General features: G+C 55.2%; 3 protein-coding genes across 3 annotated transcripts; 1 reads left to right on the top strand and 2 right to left on the bottom strand.

The window, feature by feature from the left end:
* The first annotated feature begins 49 nt into the window (after positions 1-49).
* Positions 50-4345, top strand: msraa (methionine sulfoxide reductase Aa). The gene is made up of 6 exons (XM_053880646.1): positions 50-909; positions 1988-2056; positions 2119-2238; positions 2933-3037; positions 3195-3301; positions 3786-4345. The coding sequence occupies exons 1-6, from the start codon at positions 750-752 to the stop codon at positions 3954-3956; spliced, it is 732 nt and encodes a 243-aa protein (XP_053736621.1). The 5' UTR covers positions 50-749; the 3' UTR covers positions 3957-4345.
* Positions 4346-6285: 1940 nt separating this feature from the next.
* On the bottom strand, positions 6286-10021 carry LOC128768059 (12-(S)-hydroxy-5,8,10,14-eicosatetraenoic acid receptor-like). The gene is made up of 3 exons (XM_053880637.1): positions 9797-10021; positions 7908-8316; positions 6286-7207 (listed from the first exon to the last, which is right to left on the bottom strand). The coding sequence occupies exons 1-3, from the start codon at positions 9937-9939 to the stop codon at positions 6692-6694; spliced, it is 1068 nt and encodes a 355-aa protein (XP_053736612.1). The 5' UTR covers positions 9940-10021; the 3' UTR covers positions 6286-6691.
* Positions 10022-12745: 2724 nt separating this feature from the next.
* Positions 12746-14871, bottom strand: LOC128768054 (hydroxycarboxylic acid receptor 2-like). The gene is made up of 2 exons (XM_053880628.1): positions 14159-14871; positions 12746-13281 (listed from the first exon to the last, which is right to left on the bottom strand). The coding sequence occupies exons 1-2, from the start codon at positions 14852-14854 to the stop codon at positions 12820-12822; spliced, it is 1158 nt and encodes a 385-aa protein (XP_053736603.1). The 5' UTR covers positions 14855-14871; the 3' UTR covers positions 12746-12819.
* Positions 14872-18910: the final 4039 nt, after the last annotated feature.

The following is an 18910-nucleotide window of genomic DNA, read 5'->3' as shown; positions in this document are numbered from 1 at the left end:
AGAGGGAGTCGGCTCCTCAGCTTCAGCATCCTTCCGCCCGCCATCTATCTGACCAGAAACACGTGACTGTGGAGTAGCGCTCACTGCAGCAGGGCCCGGGGATGCGGGGACCCGAGCTGGGGCCCAGGGCGACACCAGACCTGAGCAGCGAGCACAGAAGGTGCTGGGTGATTCTGGATCAGAGCCAGCGTCAACACTCGAAATAACACGCACTTAATGAGTGACATGCAGTACACATGGAATATGGTGCATGACGACACACATTGTCAGAGGAGCAGGATAGAAACATCATCCATGACGGAATGTGTACGTTTCGTCGTAAATGTCGATATACGTAAATGCAATATTGTTATCTAATGGCTTGATATTAACTCGTTTTAAATGTCCACTTAGTTCTAAATCCGATGCATATTTCAAAACAAAAACATGAAAAAGGATTCTTTATCGGTGACCGACCGCACCAAACTCCGTTGACATTTCTGATGTTTAAAGACCTTGGCGGTGAAACGTGGCTGATACATGGATCGTTTTTCATGTTTTGGATCCAGAAAGTGAAAACAGATGTTCCTGACAAATTCGGCGCGTGTTGGGGGGTGAAATCAAGGCTTGTTCTTCATCAAAGCAGTTTTATTCGACTCGTCATGTAACGCGTGTGGCGAGGTTACGCAAGCCTCGCCGGCCGCTCAGCGGAGTGCGGCTAAGCTAACGGAGCTAGCAGCGCGGCGTCGGGGTGTAGCTCCTCCAGCCCGATGGTCTCCTCCTCCTTCTGTTCCGCCACTACTTCTGCCAGAGTTCGGCTCTTCTGCCGACACTTCTACAGCCGCTGGATGGGAGAGATGGCTTCCAAGAGCGTCATACCGAAGCCGGAAGAGGCGCTCCCTGGACGCAGCGAGGCGCTGCAGGTGTCCCGTGAGTCGCCCGGTTCCGAACTCCTGCCACTGTTGCCGCTAGTTCAGTCCGTTGTGATTCTCTGACCAACTTCGGATGCCAGTGTTGTTGGTTTTTTTTGCCTTTTAAAATGTCTTTGCTCCAGTAGTTTCTCCAGTTTTAGTTCAGATTAAGAGTGAGGATTGTGAGAAATACAATCCTGAGATTCACCGCAACACGTGTCCTGAGGAGTCAGTTGGACGAGCTTCCCTGTCTCCGCAGCGGACCGTGGTCGCGTGTCACCCCTCCAGGGTCGGATGTCCTGTTGTGGGCTGGAGCTGGGACAGGGATGAGGCGAGTCTGGGACAGAGCGTGACTTGGTCTATGACTTTGTCACAGCCAAACTGCACAGAAGCGCACATTCAGAGCTGGACACGCACCGGGCTCAAGGTCACTCACTCACCCCAATGACCAACGGTGTGACAAAGACACCAGATCAAATAACATGGTCAATACATGAAAATTGGTGGGCGGCAGCCTCGGCCTCTGAGTGCCCCTGGCGCTTCAGGTGCAGCTCCGCCCCCCGGGCCCCAGGCGAGCCTGATGGAGGCCCGGCCCGCGGCAGGTTCCTGCAGAGGAGCCGCCGCTTTGATCTTGTTTACACAAGTGGAGAGTCATCAACGTGTTCAGTCCTAACAAGTCACTGCTGACAACGTTGATGGAAGCCATGACCAGCCAGTGACGGGGAGTGGGGCCCGAGTATCTCCACAGGCCGGACCCATGTTGGGCTCATGAGCGTGGCCAGCAGGAGGCGCTGCACAGCTGATGCTGGCCCCGGTCCGGTCTGACCCGACATGGACTGGGTCTGACCAGTTTCTGCACCGAGCTGAGAGCAGATTGGCCCAGTTCAGCACTGCCCTCCTGCTCTCTTTGAGGGACCAAACCAGAGCTTCCAGTTGCAGCTGGCTAGCGTGCTAGCTTGTGCCGCAGCCCGCCAGCAGTCTGAGCTCCAGGTTGAGCCAGGTTCCCTGAAGGCAGTGCCGCATTAGCATGCTAGTACTTGGCACGTGCCGAGTCAGCACCGCTCACTCGTCTCTCTCTCTCTCTCTGTGCCCCGCAGCTAAACACGCCAGCAACGGAAACACCACCGTCCCACCGTTCCCAGGCGGCACCGAGATCGTCTCCTTCGGTGCGTCGCTGAGGTCACATGATGCAGGAGCTCCATCTGTGCTGACTGCTCTGTTCTCGCAGGGATGGGCTGCTTCTGGGGGGCGGAGCGCCTCCTCTGGCAGCAGAAGGGAGTGTTCTCCACCCAGGTGGGCTACAGCGGGGGCTTCACCCCGAACCCCACCTACAAGGAGGTCTGCACAGGTAAGCCCCGCCCACCAAACCTGTTCACCGGTGAGTCAGTGTGTGTGACTCGCAGTGACTCGACAGATCTGTTTGTCAGTGTCCACCAGGGGGTGCAGGAACTGGCTGGAAGCTAATGCTAATGTAGTCTAGTTTAGCTTCAACTCCAGCGAGATGTTTGACCCTCCACTTCCCAGCTCCCCAAATTCCTCCATACACTCCCGCCCTTCTGAGTCTTGAAGCTTGGTGAAGCAACGAGACAGGAAGTGATGTCAGTGGCGTAGCGTGATGCTGCAGGTGAGGGTCTGTGAAAACGTCTGCGACAGAGTGTCCTGCAGTGAGAGAAGATTCCAGAAGCTCCGTGGAAGCATGAGTCTGTGCTGAGATAGTGATGCTGGGTCGACGTGACGGAACCTGCTGAGATGGTCAGAGAAGCTGTAGTGAGTGAGTCATGTGACCAGACTGCTGACACACGCCACGTGCTAATGGAGGATCGATGAACACTGACCTCCGTTACATCGGCTGCTCCGTGTTCATCTTCATCACCATCAGTAATAGTGTCATAGATCTTATCAACCAGCAGAGGGCGACATCATCTAACAAGTCCCTGAGAGATGTGGAGTCAGATGTTCCTCATGTGTCTGGTGGTTCTGCTCCTCAGCTGCTGCTTGACAAAGCTCTGTGTTTGACGTGTGGTCCTCCAACACTGCTGCAGGTCTGACCGGACATGTGGAAGTGGTGCGTGTGGTCTTCCATCCAGACAAGATCAGCTTTGAAGACCTGCTGAAGGTGTTCTGGGAGAACCACGACCCGACCCAAGGTGGGAGCTCTCCATGGTCCATAGTTGTGAAGTGATTCCGTGGGAGGAGGGTATGAGGCCGAGTCAGAGCTCGGAGGTTGTGCAGTGAATGGCTGGGCAGCCTGAAGACGGGAGCCATGCCTGGCGGCAGGTCACTGAAGGTCAGACCTGTGTGCAGGGATGCGTCAGGGCCACGACATCGGAACCTCGTACCGCTCCGTCATCTTCACCACCACGCAGAAGCAGCTGGACAAGGCGGCGGAGTCACAAAACCACTACCAGAAGGTGAGGAGAGAGGCGTCCTGTGAGGACCTCTGTGCTCATGATGGCAGGTGTTGCCCTCACAGCTCACTCCGGTGTGTGTGTGTGTGTGTGTGCCTGGCATCGCTCTGCTGGCGGGGACCAGTTCTCGGTTCAGCCTCAATGTGAGGGTTAAAAGCTGGGCTCCAGTCTGGTCCAGAGTCCTGGTTCAGGTGAACCATGTGGGTCAGCGGTGGTTCAGGTCTGCAGCATGATGACAGACTACAGTGGAGATACGTGAGTTTGGAGCTGGACTCCAGGTGGGGCTCCGGTTCTCAGAGGGGAGACCCAAGTGGCAGCAGATGCGTTGGAGGAAGGTTGATGTTCTGAAGCTCCAGTCCTGCCCTGGACTCCTTCCTCACCACTGAGGCTCCAGAGATGAAGCCGGAGGTGTTTCAAGAACCATGTCCAGATGGACCTCCTCAGATGGACCTCCTGACCTCCCTCCTGCTGCTCTGTGTTGCTCCAGGTTCTGACCGACAAAGGTTTTGGTCAAATCACCACGGAGATCGCAGAAGCCAAGGCCTTCTACTACGCCGAGGACTACCACCAGCAGTACCTGCACAAGAACCCGGACGGCTACTGCGGCCTGGCCGGCACCGGCGTCTCCTGTCCCATCGGGCTCAAGCCAAAGAAGTAGCAGAGCGGCGGAGGCTGGCGCCACCTGATGAATCACGACGAATCACATTTGGAGAGTCACATTGAATTTAAAAATAATTCTAAATCAAATTTTCAACTAAATAAAACAGATGAAAAAAGATTTTTTTTCATGAAAATTTAGGATTTTAGTTACAGTATCTAATGTGGTGTCTGTGTTTACAGCAGAGATTTTTTAACTTTATCTGCTACTGCAGTGAAGAAAATTTATTTTTTTTATCCGTCCTTAGTTAAAGAAACGAAGGAACCAAACGGCTTCTCAGTTTTAATGCAAACATAGATGCGGCTTCGGGAGGAGAATCTCAGCTTCTGTATTCGCCTTTGAATCACATGTAAACGCTACTCCATAATAAAGTCCCGCGGAAGCGAGAACTGCGTCTGCTTCCTGCGAACTTTCAAAACAAAAGCCTTTACCTCAACAGAACGTGTGAGCGAGTTCTGTTCCACGCGGACTCTGTCGGAGCCCAGTGGGCCGAACCAGAACTGTAGCCTCTCCAGGTGAGTCCGGACTCGAAATGAGTCGTGGCTCGTGGTCACATGGCGTCATGTTTGTAGTGAAGAAGAACAGACGAACGGACTTGGACAGACGCAACAAAAACCCAACTGAGGAGTAAAACCGATTAAAACACGATGCGATGTCTGTCTAAAATAAAGGGAAATGGCGCCCAGGAGCGTCGAAATTGGTGTTTTCCTTGAGTAGCTGGAAATGGACGTGGAAGTGGCGCGGAACATGACGTCATGAAAACGCAAAGAGACCCTGGCGTCATCCAGAAGCGCCATCAGTGAAATGACGACGTCACAAGAAGTGCGACTGTGAACGCTTGTGGGATGTTTATGTTCGGTCAGGTGAGTGCGCCGCACAGGTGAGCAGACCGTGAACGCAGCAGTCGCCGCTCGATGCTATCGCCAAGTTGCGTGAGGTCATAAAACGTCTTCGTTGAGTCTCGTTTTCGTCCGTCACGTATGAACTGACGTCAGTTCAAAATGAAGCGACTTTGAACGGACTTGTGGCGCCATCTCGCGGTTATAAAGTCGCCTTCATGCGAGGCCAAGTCAATAGAGAAGTCATGTCTGAAGTCCGGAGTCTCGGCTTCTTGAGGTCGAGTGGGAGGATTGAGTCGTCATCTGTCACCGATGAGGAAGAAGATGATGATGATGAGGACGCCAGATTCCCGCTGGAGAAGGTGACGTCACTCTCTTGCGCCCCTGCAGAGACGTGCGGCCCGCGGCTCGGCGAGCCTCTATCAGCTGCCCGCAGCGTCGGAGCGCTGCAGTGGAAGCGTGTGAGTGTCACCATCCTGGACTCACCGAGCAAAGTTTCCATGAGCTCCGGGGAGGCTCGGGTCTCAACACGCCGCTCAGTTTCACTCTGAGAGTTGAGCAACGACGTGACACTGCTCACACCTGCCAGGTGATGATGATGATGATGATGATGACGACGACGACACAGTCATGATGAGAACATAACATCCAGGTCAAGAATGAAATAAGGGCAGAATAAAAAGTGTAAAAAGAGCCGACAGCCAGAAGTGGTGAGGATGTGTATGTTTAAGAATATGTTTATCATCGTGGATATTTTAGTTGCTAATGTTCTTAAAGAAGTGATTTTGCGGTGAAAGACAAGGTGGAACTACTTTCTCGTCAGGAGCGGAGTGGAACTCCTCTGCTCAGCGACCTTTGACCCCTGTGTTTACTGCCGCCGAGCAAACATCTGGAGGCGTCTGTCAGCTTGTTGACTTGAGCGCTGTGGATCAGCAGAAGTTCCGCTGAAACGGCATGAGTCACCAGGAAGCCTGGAATGTCCTGGCGGGTCCAGAGGAGAACCGGTCCGGCCAGCTCAGAACCAGTGCCCTGAGAGAGCAGCCTTGGCCATGCCCACCGCCCGTGCGGGTCTTCCTCCGGCCCCCTCCTCGACCGCCCGACGAAGCAGACTTTGACCTCCAAATCTCAGTCCCGGACCTGGGTCCAGCGCCGACTGACCTCCTTCCCCACCCGGGTCTGGCCCTGGAGCGTCAGCAGCACGTCCAGAAGGTCTGGTCCCAGAGCGTGTGGACTGGACTCGTGACCTGCTCATGCATCTGCACTGAAGTCCAGAAACATGGAGCAGATCTTCTGTGGATCCAGACCCTCACTGGACCCTCCGCCCGTCCCTGGTTCCCTGTGCAGACCGGATCCTTCATCATCCACCGGGCCCAGACCCCACACTCGCCTCAGTCACCTGCTCCGACCCCCCCCCCGCCCCGCTGCCTCTGGGTAATCGTTAACGTGGCAGCTTCATCGTTAACTGGCCGGTTTGACGAAGGTTGACAACAATTAAAGCGACAGCTCATCAAACACCAAAGGCCTTTAATCGAAAACAACATCAGGCTCATCAGCGGCGCCACAGAAACACATTAGCAACGCATTCACGTCCACTTCCTGCCGATAATACCTCGCATTATCGGCTGAAAAATCCAACCACGAGCACAAACAGGAAGCTCCGTAAAAGCAGTTTGCGGGGCTCAAATTTCGGAAGCACTTTCCCGACCACTCAGCCTGGGCCCGGTGGGTCGGTGGCTTCTCAGAGAAGCAGGTGCCGGAGCAGCCCCGGGGGGGAGTCATGCTAACGTGTGGCGCGGCAGCAGCAGCAGCACAGGGAGGCAAACACGGAGGGACGGCGGCGAGTCCACGGGCGCCGAGGGCGGCAGGACGTGAGTCGGTGAGTCTGCAGAACGCAGCTCAAGTGACGGGCACCATGGCCACCGTCTCGTTTTTGATGGCCGCGAGGGACGTGCTTCTCGTCCCAGAGGTGGTTGTGGTCACCGTGGTGGTGCCCAAACCAAAGTCCCTCTTCAAGAGCATCTTCTGCAGGAACTTGGGACAGAAGGTGGAGATGTAGGCGTCTTTAAATCCCGAGTTACAGAAGCAGTAGACCAGCGGGTCCAGCAGGCAGTCGATGTAGGACAGCACCATCAGGCTGTCGTAGACCTGGACCACCAGGTTCTCCTGGTGCACCCAGCGATCCTCCTGGGGCTCCCAGTGAACCTTCTGCCTCACGACCAGCAGCACGGCCCTGGCCACGGCGCAGGGCAGGAAGCAGAGCGAGAAGACCACCACCACCGACATCACCACGCACACCGCGCGCCGCAGTTTGGTTCTCTCGCCGACGGTTTTCCTCCGCAGCCGGTTGACGATGCACACGGTGCAGTAGACCAGGATGATGAAGGGGATGATGATCTGGGAGAAGAAGACCACCTGGGGAAGAGGCCGAGAGGGCGGCTGTTACTCCGGTCCTCCGGGGGGCCTGGTCCCGAGCGAGTCCTGCCTGGCGTGCGGTGATGGCGTCACGTCCGGCGGCTGCCATCGAGTGTTTCGGTTGAACCGAAGGATCTGACGGCACTTTCCACCACAGCGGGACCAAACTCCATGTTTCCCATCGGGACGTTTGCGAAGTATCCGTTCGCTGTCCTCCTCCGCCACGCGGGGTGCGTCCTTATTGGCTGCTTTGTTATCGCAGCGAAACCAGAAAGACTCGCGGTTCTACACCTCTGAAGATACATTGATTCGTTTGCCAGGGAAAACCCTGTCAGCCAATCAGGGCGCTCGGTTCAGCAGACCAGGAAGTGGCAGAACCGATTCAGTAAAGGTGAAAACTTGTCAGTACAAACATGACCAGATGATGAGTTGATTCAGCGACTGATCCACCTCAGCCCATCAGGACGCGCCGTTCGGCAGAGGAGAATGGACTGATGTTTTGTCCCGCTGTGGTAGAAAGCGCCGTCAGATCCTTCGTTCCAATCGTCTCCAGCTGACTGAAGCATTCCACCGTAGCTGCCGGACGTGATGTCATCACCCCGCTCCAGGTGAGCCGACCCACCCACCGTCACCACCCGCCCAGCCATCCTGACCAGTGGGCTCCCACCCCCTGGCTCTGAAGCCAGCAGGGGCCCCGTACCTCTCTGATGGTGTCCACCGGCGTGTGCCGAGCTGTGTTGTTGTCGCTCCGCCCGAGGCTGTTGCAGCACTCAAAGTCTTCCAGCATGGTGGGAACGGCGAGCGGCAGCAGCAGCAGCCAGATGACGATGGAGATCTGCGGCGTCTTCTTCAGCGCCTTCACAAAGTTTTTGCGGCCCAGGTGGACCACGTTGAAGTAGCGGTCGATGGTGAGGGTGATGAGGAAGGCGATGCTGGCGCCGCGGTTGAGGAAGAGCATGAAGAGCATGGACCTGCACATGGTGCTGTTGCTGCTGCGCCGCAGGCCCAGCTGGTAGTGGTAGGCTTTGATGGGCAGGCAGACCACCAGCAGCAGGTCGGCCACCACGATGTTGAAGAGGAAGACGCTGTTGTTCCTCCAGAAGCGGAACCTGCGGGGACACGGCAGACGGCGGTCAGCGACTCGCCAGTGAATTGAATGTGGAACTGCAGTCGCGCCGAGCGACTCGAGTCGCCTTCGCCCTGAGCTGTGTGTGTGACGAGTCCCGCAAGTCTCTGGTTCTGCACTTCCTTCCAAGCCACGGGGACTCGCTGTGACTCAGCCGTGTTGGAGCCTGACTCGTTGTTGAGGTCAACTCAGCGACCTGTTGCTCGTGAGAGCCCTCTACTGGACTAGTGTTTATATCGTCACGCCAGATGAGATATGGTGACGACGACGAGTCGGCGCCAATGTTAACAGTTTGGGAAACTGTGACGCTTGTGAGGGCCGTCATGCCAAAAGAAAGGCGGCGATGGCCACGAAACATGACGAAAAAAAACCTGATTTTTTATTGTCATCCATTAAGTGAAGGTCAAACTTGGCTTCGCTTCATGATTGGCTGCTTCATGGAACCCTGCACTTGAAGTTTAGTCTGTCGTTTATTTCAACCTTTTTTGTGACAAATGTAAATCATGAACCAGTGTGTCACTAATATTTGCACGGTGAGTCAACAGTCGAAACACTGACAGCCGAGCTGAGGACTCATTCATTCATTCATTGGAGGCTTGTTGTTCCAGGTATGTAGTATGTAGTCTGGACCGGGGGCCACTTGTGGCCCTGTGCCTGTGTTTTTGTGGCCCTCCTGAGGTCAGACAAAAAATGATACGACCGTCATTTCTGTTCCAGCCAGTACTGGTTCAACAGCAAATACAGCACATTCATGACTACATACAAGACTCTAAACTATGTTTGTCCATAGTGTTATAATGATTTATATTCGGATATGATGCATGTAAAACATTTTTCATTGGTTTCACGCCATATTTACACTTCTTAATATCCTTGCATCACCACAGTAAAATAGAAGCTGTCAGGTGGAACAAAGAACCAATAAACAATCTCTGGAATGAAAAGAATGACTGACATGTTTGGACTAAAACGTGAATAAAACTCAATAGTTTAGTCGACTGAAGCACGGTTAACAAACAATATTATTCTGAGATGATACTGACTTTGGCTCAAGACTAAGACTGAAGTGAAAAGTGAGCGGCGCGGGAGGCCCCTGGACCGTGACGCACCTGAGGCACCGCGGCGACTCCAGCTGCTGACACGGTTGGAATCGGCCTGAACAAGTTTCCCTGACTTGGTGGGCCGTAACCCGCGCCTCAGACCTGAGCCTCAGACTCGGGCTCTGGAACATGTTGGTGTCTCTTCTGGAGACTCCCCAGGCGTCCACAGTCCCTAAGCTGCAGTTGTGAAAGCGGCTGCGAACAGTTGTGTAACGGAGCTGCTGGCTTCTTATCTGACGCTGGTTTGTGAGACGTTTCCTCTTCTTGGCTCGTCTCTAACTCCAGCGCAGACAAAGGGCCCCAAACTCTGTCACAGCTAAACCTCCGGCTGGAGCCAGGTGAGGTGATGCTGAGCGCTGGTACCTGAAGATGAAGATGTAGAGCACGGACAGGTTGAGCGGCAGCCCCAGTGCAAACTCCCCGATCATCAGCTGCGACAGAGCCAAGTAGGTGCCGTTGCTGGGGATCCGGCAGTGGTCAGTGGTCTCGCTCTCGTTCAGGGACATGGTTCCTGCGGCAGAGGCTTGGCGGCGGCAGCAGGAGCTAGATCAGCAGGCTCCACATACTGGAGAACAGTCGAGAGCTGCTGCGGAGGGTCGGAGAGAGAGAGAGAGAGAGACGGGGGTTTATACAGACAGGAGGTGTGGTCTGTGGTGGAGGCGATGAGGGAGGGGGGCAGTGACCAGCGTGGCAAAGAGCACAACGTTCAGGTTCATCCTCCGATACTCAGAGAGAATAGCCTTCTCTCTCTCGCCTCCCTCTCTTTTCTGTCTCCCTCCCTCTCTTTCCCCCTCTCTATCTCCCTCTCTCTCCTCTTCTGGCCCTCTCTCTCTCTCCCTCCCTCTCTTTCTCCGTTTCTCTCTCATTCTCTCATTCTCCCTCTTTCTCCTCTCTCTCCTACACTCTCTCTCTCCCTCACTTTCCTCCTCTCTCTCCCTCTCTCCCTCACTCTCTTTCTCCCTCTCCTCCCTCTCTCTCCTCTTCTGGCCCTCTCTCTCTCTCCCTCCCTCCCTCTCTTTCTCCGTTTCTCTCTCATTCTCCCTCTTTCTCCTCTCTCTCCTTCACTCTCTCTCTCCCTCACTTTCCTCCTCTCTCCCTCTCTCCCTCACTCTCTTTCTCCCTCTCTCTCCTCTCTCTCCCTCTCTCCCTCACTCTCTTTCTCCCTCTCTCTCCTCTCTCTCCCTCCCTCCCTCTCTCTCTCTCCTTTTCTCTCTCATTCTCCCTCTCTCTCTCTGTTTCTCTCTCATTCTCCCTCTTTCTCCTCTCTCTCTCATTCTCTCTCTCTCTCCTCCCCTCTCCCTCTAACTCTCTCTCTCACGGGTGAGAAGAATTCCTTGTTTCTATCCTTGTTCTGACCCAGAAGTTGAAGTGGGAATAAATTCCTGCTAAATTCCTCAGTCGATCGCCCACGACTCACCTGCATGTCTGTACATGCTACACACACACACACACAGACACACACTCACGTCTGCTGATAAACACTGACACACACATGCACTCGTGTACAGACTCGCAGCACAAAGCCAGGTACACACACACACACACAGACGGCCAACATGCCACACCTGCACACATCATCCACACACCGACACACATTTAGAAAGCAATGTAATCCACTTACACACATGAATACACACCAATGTATACACTCCCCGTATTCACACACACACGCACACAGGCGCGCATGTCTGCCTAACCTCGTGAGGACCTCTCCTGGCCATCACCCTTCCCCCAGCCTCTAAACACACGGCTCACCTGGACCAGGACCCTGCACCAGACTGGAGCCCAGTTAGAATCACCCGGTTGGTTTGACCTTAACCTTGTGGGGACTGTCAAAAACGTCGGCTCGTGTTGTTGAATGCAGACCTCATGGGGCCTTGGTGTTTCACTTTTTGACTTTGAAAAGTGTTGCGTGTGGAAGACGTGTCTGCATGTGTGTGTTCCTGTCCTTCTGTCTTTGTGAGGACCTGTATGAATTTGTAAGTGCGGACAGTCTGGTCCAGAGTCCTGGTCCAGGTGAGCCATGTCTTTTTGAGGGTTAGTTTCAGGGGGAGAAGCTGGGGAAAGGGTGACGGCCAGGAGAAGCCTCACTACGTCCCCACAGGGAGAGCAATACAAACGCGCGCACGCGCGTGTGTGTTGCAGCAACATGTTGAGTAAAACGTCCCAGAAGAGTAGTGAGTTTCTCAACTGCTTGTCAAACTCCAGACTCGGGTTCAAACATTAGCGGAGTGGCTAACCGTCCTGCGCCGCTCCGCCGATCATTAGCTGGTGATGCAACGCCGCTTTCACAAGCGCACTCCCTCGGCTGCGAGTCTGGAAATGACGGCAGAGGGTGGCAGTGAGGGGGCGCCACAGCGGACGCCTGGTGAAGGACCTGCTCTCACGCGCTGGCGCAGTGGAGCCACTTGGCATCAGCAGCGTGACCTCACCTCAGTGACGTGAGAAGCCAGAAGTGAGAGGTGAAGAGTCACATGTGACCTGAGCGCGAGTCGCCGGGAGAGAGACGTGGTTGTAGCCCGACGTCGGAAACACAACCCAGGATCTGTGGCATCACGCTGGTATTACTAGCTTCATAGATTAGCCGCAGCCAGTTAGCGTGTATTAGCAGTAAAGCTTCGGGGGTGTGGTAGCTTGACGTTAGCGCACAGCATCCGTCGCATTGCTAGCTCACTTCTGAAGTGAGTGTGACTTCAGTCGTGTCGCGGCGAGAGGGTCGTCCTCGCGTGACTGGAAACAAACACTCGTGAGAAACGGACAACGGCGGCACTGCACAAATCTCACGCCAGCGTCGCACCACGGGACGCCGACATGCAGAAACCACTTCTTCTTCTCAGCGACACAGTGCTGTAATCTCCAACCATCACTGCCTGCACTGATGTGAGATACAGGGGAAGTGCGCGGGTTTCCTCCCTTATCTCTGCTTTCAGCTGAACCTTGGGTGCTCGAGTCACTGTGGTCTGTCTGTAGTGTGTCGAGTGGAAGCCTCAGACGGACGTCGGTGTCGTGGGTCTCGGCCTTGTTCGCGAGTGAGGGGCGGAGCGGGACGCGGACTCAGTCGAGTCTGAGTCGCTCAGTCGAGGTGCAGACCCGACCTGGTGTCGCCACTGTACGTTCTCACAGAAGCTAGACGTACGCCGCCCCCTAGTGTTGGCCTCATCATTTCACCCGCCCAGCAAGGTCATCGCCGCTGCTGCGATGCTAGTTAGCTGCGAGAGCTAATGCATCTCACGTCACTGGAGGTCTTGCTGTCCCCTCAGCCACCCTGACCACCTTCAGTTTCCCGCCCGACAGAGAGCAGCACTTCCATCAAGACTTTATTAGCAGAAAGAGGCTATGTACAGCGGCGAGCTCCGGCAGCAGGAGAGTCTGTGGCCGGCCGAGGCTCAGATGACTTGGCTTCGCTTGGGGTTGGACGTGTGTCCCGTGGAGCTGTCGGCCACCACAGGCGCCTCCTTCAGCAGGAAGGGGAAGTAGCTGGAGAGGTAGATGGCCTTGAACTTGGTGCTGCAGAAGCAGTAGACCAGCGGGTCCAGCAGACAGTCCATGTATGACAGCACCATGAGGCCGTCGAAGGCCACGGCCGCCTTGTCCTGGACGTACTCGGGCCAGTTCTGGACCCGAGCGATGAGCAGGATGCTCCTGGCCAGCGTGCAGGGCAGGAAGCAGAGGGAGAAGACCACCATGACCGTGGTCACCAGCACCACCGCCCGCTTCAGCTTGGTCTTGTCGCCGATGGTTTTCTGGCGCAGGCGGTTGACGATGCGGGCGGTGCAGTAGACCAGGATGATGAAGGGGATGATGATCTGGCTGAAGAAGACCACCTCCCTCAGACTGTCCACCACGTCCTGCGGACACAGAGCACGTCACAGATCCAGCGCTGAGCTTGTTTACTTCTCCTGCTTGTGGCGGGTAGAGCACGTGACTGCGGTTCTCTGAAGCTACTTGTCAGTGAGTCAGACACTCAGGAGTGTTGCTCTGTGAGGGCTTGCGCAGGTGTGGGTCGAGAGGTCATGGGGTCGGCCCAGGGGTCACCAGTGTTGGCCCTTCAGAACGCTGTGAGACATGAACGCCCGTCCTGAACTGAGGAGAGCAGCGCACACACACACTTGTCTCTCTCTGTCCTTGTGAGGACCTCACCTGACCATCGCCCTTTCCCCAGCCTCTCCCCCGAAACACATGGCTCACCTGAACCAGGACTCTGGACCAGACTGGAGCCCAGTTAGTTTGAAGTTTGCACCCTCAGATTGAGGCTTAACCTCGTGGGGTGCGGCCAAATGTCCCCACTAAGTAGGATAAACTGGCCGGCACACACACATTCACACACGTCAGACTGGAGTCAGAGTTCTGACTGGAGTCTGGCGAACACTTCCCAGAGGTTTCTTGGCTCAAGCACTGGTCCTCCTTCCTGTGGGAATTGCACTACCGTTCACAGACAGCAGGGGCCAGAAGAGATCTCATGGACGGCTGCCTGTGTCTCTCCGGAAGACGGTTCTGATTTCAGTGTGACCACTTCATTCTTAGCCTCTGCTGCACTGCCGTGTGTGTGACGTTGATGTTTCCCATTTATTCCAGCCAAGTCTCTCGCTGGTTGAAAAGAATTAATCATTTTTCTGCTTTTTTTTGGTTAAAAGTAAGAAAGCATTTCGAACAGTTTGGTCAAATCACAGTGGAGAACAATGGTGTCAGGTGCTGGAGTCTGCGTCTAAGGTCCCGGTGACCCACCTTGATGAGGGTGTCCTCGCGGGGGTCCCCGTTCTTGTGGCTGTTGCAGCAGTCGAAGTTCTGGAGCATGGTGGGGATGGTGAGCGGCAGCAGCAGCAGCCAGATGATGATGGAGATGTGAGGGGACTTCTTCAGCACCTTCAGCAGGTTCTTCCTCCCGGGGTGGACCACGTTGAAGTAGCGGTCGATGGAGGTGACGGTGAGGAAGGCGATGCTGGCGCCTCGGTTCAGGAAGAGCATGAAGAGCATGGGCTTGCAGACGGTGTCCTTGCCGCGCCGGTCACCCTTGATGAAGTTGTGCGCCTTGATGGGCAGGCAGAAGAGCAGCAGGATGTCGGCCAGCACCAGGTTGAAGAGGAAGACGTTGTTGGTGTTGGACTTCCAGAACTTGAGCTTGAATATGAAGAGGTGGATGACGGAGGCGTTGAGCGGCAGCGCCAGGATGAAGATGATGATCACGATGGCGGCGTACAGCTTGTACAGCGCCCTGTTGGTGGCGTCGCAGTCCTCGGGGTTCTGGAAATCGGAGCTGTTGGTCATGCTGGCGGGAGGATCGAGGCCGCGGAAGGAGAGCGCTACATAAAGAGGACCGGCTGAGCTCCGCAGGCTGGAACAGGACTCGCGTCGCTCGCTGGAAAAATGCTGCCGGACGGGTTTCTGCCGTGCTCTGCTCTCTGACGCGCGCTCCCAGTTCATCTGAGAGGTCTGGGAGAGAAGCCTCTGCGGAATGATCCGGGGCTCCTCCCCCGGCCCCGGGACCCGAGCCCGGCCCGGCCCACAGCGCTGGACCTGCTGTGAGAGATTTCATCTGAGCAGGAATGTCAGTCGAGTGGTGACGTGTCGGCTTCACCCCTGCAGGAGGACACTTCCTGGCACACCAGTGTGAGAGTGAGGCTCCACGGCGCCCCCACTGCCGGGGCCCACCACGTCCTCTGGGACCGGTGAGAGATTTACATGTGGCTGTCGCAGCGGGCGCTTCTATGTAAGGACACGGCAGCTGAGGAATGCGCCGTCTTCAGGGAGCGCGGCGGCCGGGTCGCGGTAGCCGGCCTGCCGTCGGCCTCCGTCAGCGGCAAGTCCGGACAGCTCCGGCTTCCTCCCTGTCAGGTGCGGCGGGGTGGTGACCGCTGCTCCGGGAACTGGCTCCCACTCGTGGGAAGGCCGAGCGGCGCCCCCTGACAACACCCTCACCTGGGCCCCGCCCCCTCCGTCCACGGTCCCGCGCTCAGACACGCAGTGAGCCACCGCCTTTGTTTGGTTCTGCAGTTCCGTCTGACTCGTGTTTCAGTTTCATCTTTGCTCATGTGTTTTGACAGAAACGTCATCACCGTGACTCAAGGGTTTCAAATCATCTCACACAAACAGCTCATTCTGCCAGAAAATAACTTCCAGAAGTGATGATGAAATGATCCAGTCTCACCTCATGTGTCCGGAGACAGAGGTGGACGATCGGAGGACATGAAGTCCTGAAGCATCAGAAGGTGTTGAGGAGCTACCAACGTGAGCAGATCACATGGATCCACTCACGTCCTCTCTACGCACTATAGATCTATGCTGCTACGCTGCTGAGCTCGGTGCTCTGTCCACCCCCCCACACAGAGAAGAAGACGCTCAAATGTGCAACTTCCTGTTGATTTTAGACCTGATGCTCCTCTAACATGACACACACACCTTCACCACACAACCATGGTGCGATCCTTGTTGGACCCGTGACGCACGGCAGAGCCAGCCGAGCTAACAGAGTGAGCAGAGCTAACAGAGGTCACAGAGTTAATAAAGATAACAGAGTTAACAAAGCTAGCAGAGCTAACAGAGCTAACAGAGGTCACAGAGTTAATAAAGCTAAAAGAGTTAACAAAGCTAACAGAGTTAGCAGAGCTAACAGAGTTAACAAAGCTAGCAGAGCTAACAAAGCTAGTAGAGCTAACAGAGTTAATGAAGCTAGCAGAGCTAACAGAGCTAACAGAGTTAATGAAGCTAGCAGAGCTAACAGAGGTAACAGAGTTAGCAAAGCTAACAGAGGTCACAGAGTTAATAAAGCTAACAGAGTTAACAAAGCTAACAGAGTTAGCAGAGCTAACAGAGTTAACAAAGCTAGCAGAGCTAACAAAGCTAGCAGAGCTAACAGAGTTAATGAAGCTAGCAGAGCTAACAGAGTTAGCAAAGCTAACAGAGGTCACAGAGTTAATAAAGCTAAAAGAGTTAACAAAGCTAACAGAGTTAGCAGAGCTAACAGAGTTAACAAAGCTAGCAGAGCCAATGTTCAAAACTCTGTTGAGACCATCCAAACCACCATTGCTGTGTGGTTTTAAAACGGGCTAAAAACTAAGAGCAGAACCAAACAAAGTTGCTCCAAAATGTGAAGAGAGAAAGACTCGTAACATCATATGAATCGGAGGCTTAGAATCGTGAAGATTTGTCTGGAAATTCCCCAAACTAGAGTAAAACCATGCAACAGAGACGGTGATCAAATGGAAACACATATTTAAAGTAAATAACTAAATCCTGATATATTTGCCCTGTTGCCCCTGTCTGGAGACATTTTTAAACAAATACAGCCGCTGCTCTTAGTTTCTGCAAATTGCATGTAAAAAGTCGCCGAGTGTCAGTAGCTAAGGGATTTTCCACTCGATGAAACACAATTGTTCTTGGGCCGAGGTTCCTTTGATTTCTTCAATGGAGCGTGAGAGTGAGCCGTGGGCAAAGGTTGAGAAACACTGGTCGACTGATCCTTGAATGTTGCCGTGACGGTGTGAAATAGCGTCAGGTTTGTTTCACAGAAGCCAAGACGTGAGTCACGTCCCGCTCGCAACCTCTCAACCTCTCATCTGGAAGGGGAACTCAGCTGTGGCAGCGTGTTCTGACCTGCTCTGTTTCCTGTTCTGTTTCTGCTTCCTTCTTCTCCTTCCCTTCCCACAGTGTCCCGGGGCTCCCTGCACCCTGAGGCTCGGGGAACTGTTCGCTCGGGACTCGGGCTCCCCTCTCCTGTACAGTGAGGTCCGGTGGCGTGGCGCCTCGCAATCTCCGTCGGCTCGGATCGAGCAGGTGTCTGCTCCAACGGCAGAGTTCCTGTCCGCACGTGTCGGTGACCCTCCAGTTCTGTTCGCCCACGGGACCGAGACCTCAGCTTGGGTCATCGCTCACCTCTAATGTTGGGAGCAGGAGCTGGACCACCATAAACAAGAGTGGGCGGAGCTCCCAGGTCAGCATCTTCAAACTAAAGAGTTAAAATAGCCCAAAACACCCAACCAGAGACCGGTCACTGTTGCGGTGACCCAGTTCTCTGTGTCTGGGTTGGACTCTCCAAACTCACTTCATGTCCTGGAACCAGAGCGGCTGGAATCTCAGGCACGTGGCGTGTTCGTGGGCGATCTCTGACCCGCTCACGACACCGGCCAGGGTCCCGGCCCGGGTCGTCTGGACCGGAGCCATAAATCCTGCGCCAGGTTAACAACCCGTCACTCTGCCACTCCAACCCAACCTGCCACTCCATTAAGCTTCGACTGGACCTTGTTCGTGCTGTCGCCCCTCGCTGCCGGGTCGAGCCGCCGCCTTTCATCCGTCTGCTCTCTCCAAATATTTGACCCACATGTTGCCGCTGACGCCGTCACACCTTCCTCTCACAATTTGGACTGAACATCCAGCACATAACTCACAGCACCGGAGACCTGGACTCTTCACAGAGTCACCATCCGTTTTCATCCCGGCCCTCACCAATGGTCCTGAGCCGTGGGTCATGACCGAAAGAACTGGATCCCGGATCCGAGCGCTGAAATGAGTTTCCTCCGACAGGTGGCAGGCTTGAGGAGTTCTGTCACTCGGCTGCTGCTCTGCGTTGAGAGGAGCCAGATGAGGCGGCATCTCATGAGGACGCCCCCTGGAGGTGCTCCAGGCACGGCCAGCTGGAAGGAGACTAAGGGCTCGACCCAGGACCAAGTAGAGGGATGAGACCTCCTCTCTGGCTTGGGAGCGTCTCGGGATCCCCCAGGCGGAGCTGGTGGCCCAGGAGAAGGGCGTGAGGTGCGACCTTCTGAAGCTGCTGCCCCCGCGACCCGGCAACAAATAAGCGGATCTGAATGGATGAAAGTGAGGGGCAGGACAAACCCTGCGCTTGTTAACGTGCTTGGTGACCTGCCACGTCTCACTCTGTGTCCTCCATCGTTCATGTGTTCCTTCATGGCTCTGATGCCTGCAGTGAGACTGGTGAAACCATGAAAGAAAAGAGCGGCTCGGTGAGAGGCTTCGTCCCAATGAGCTACACCACACGACAAACCAGCCTGCGAATGCGAACACCTCGACCGTGTGAGCGTCCTGCTCTCGCCAGGAGCCAGGCAGCAGCCTCTGAGTCCGTCCTACCGTGTTCTGTGTCATGTTCCCGTGAGGTGCAGCCGCTGCTGGTCCGAACCGTCTCCTCACAGGCGCTGACACGGAAGGGGAAGTCGCGATGGAGGCAGGAACTGGCTCGGTTCCTGTGTCAGTCCCGACCGAGAGAGTCACGCGCACGCTCCGGGGTGGCGGCCGTCTGAGCGCCACCTGCTGTGGAGACAGACGGTGTGTGCAGGCGGCCATCTTGGAGGGAACCTTCTGACACTCTAGAGCGCTGACCTCTCAGCAGGGTCAGGGTTCGAATCCAGCTCTGGACCTTTCTGGGTGGAGTTGTGCATGCCGTCCCGGCGCCTGCCTGGGTCTTCTCTGGGTACTCCGGTTTCCTCCCACAGCCCAAAGATGGATGGATGGTTTTCATCTCATTGT

This window comes from Synchiropus splendidus, chromosome 12, assembly GCF_027744825.2.
Source record: "Synchiropus splendidus isolate RoL2022-P1 chromosome 12, RoL_Sspl_1.0, whole genome shotgun sequence".
NCBI classification, from domain to species: Eukaryota; Metazoa; Chordata; class Actinopteri; order Syngnathiformes; family Callionymidae; genus Synchiropus; species Synchiropus splendidus.
Note: the sequence above shows the minus strand (reverse complement) of the source record. Positions and strands in the feature narration are given on the sequence as shown.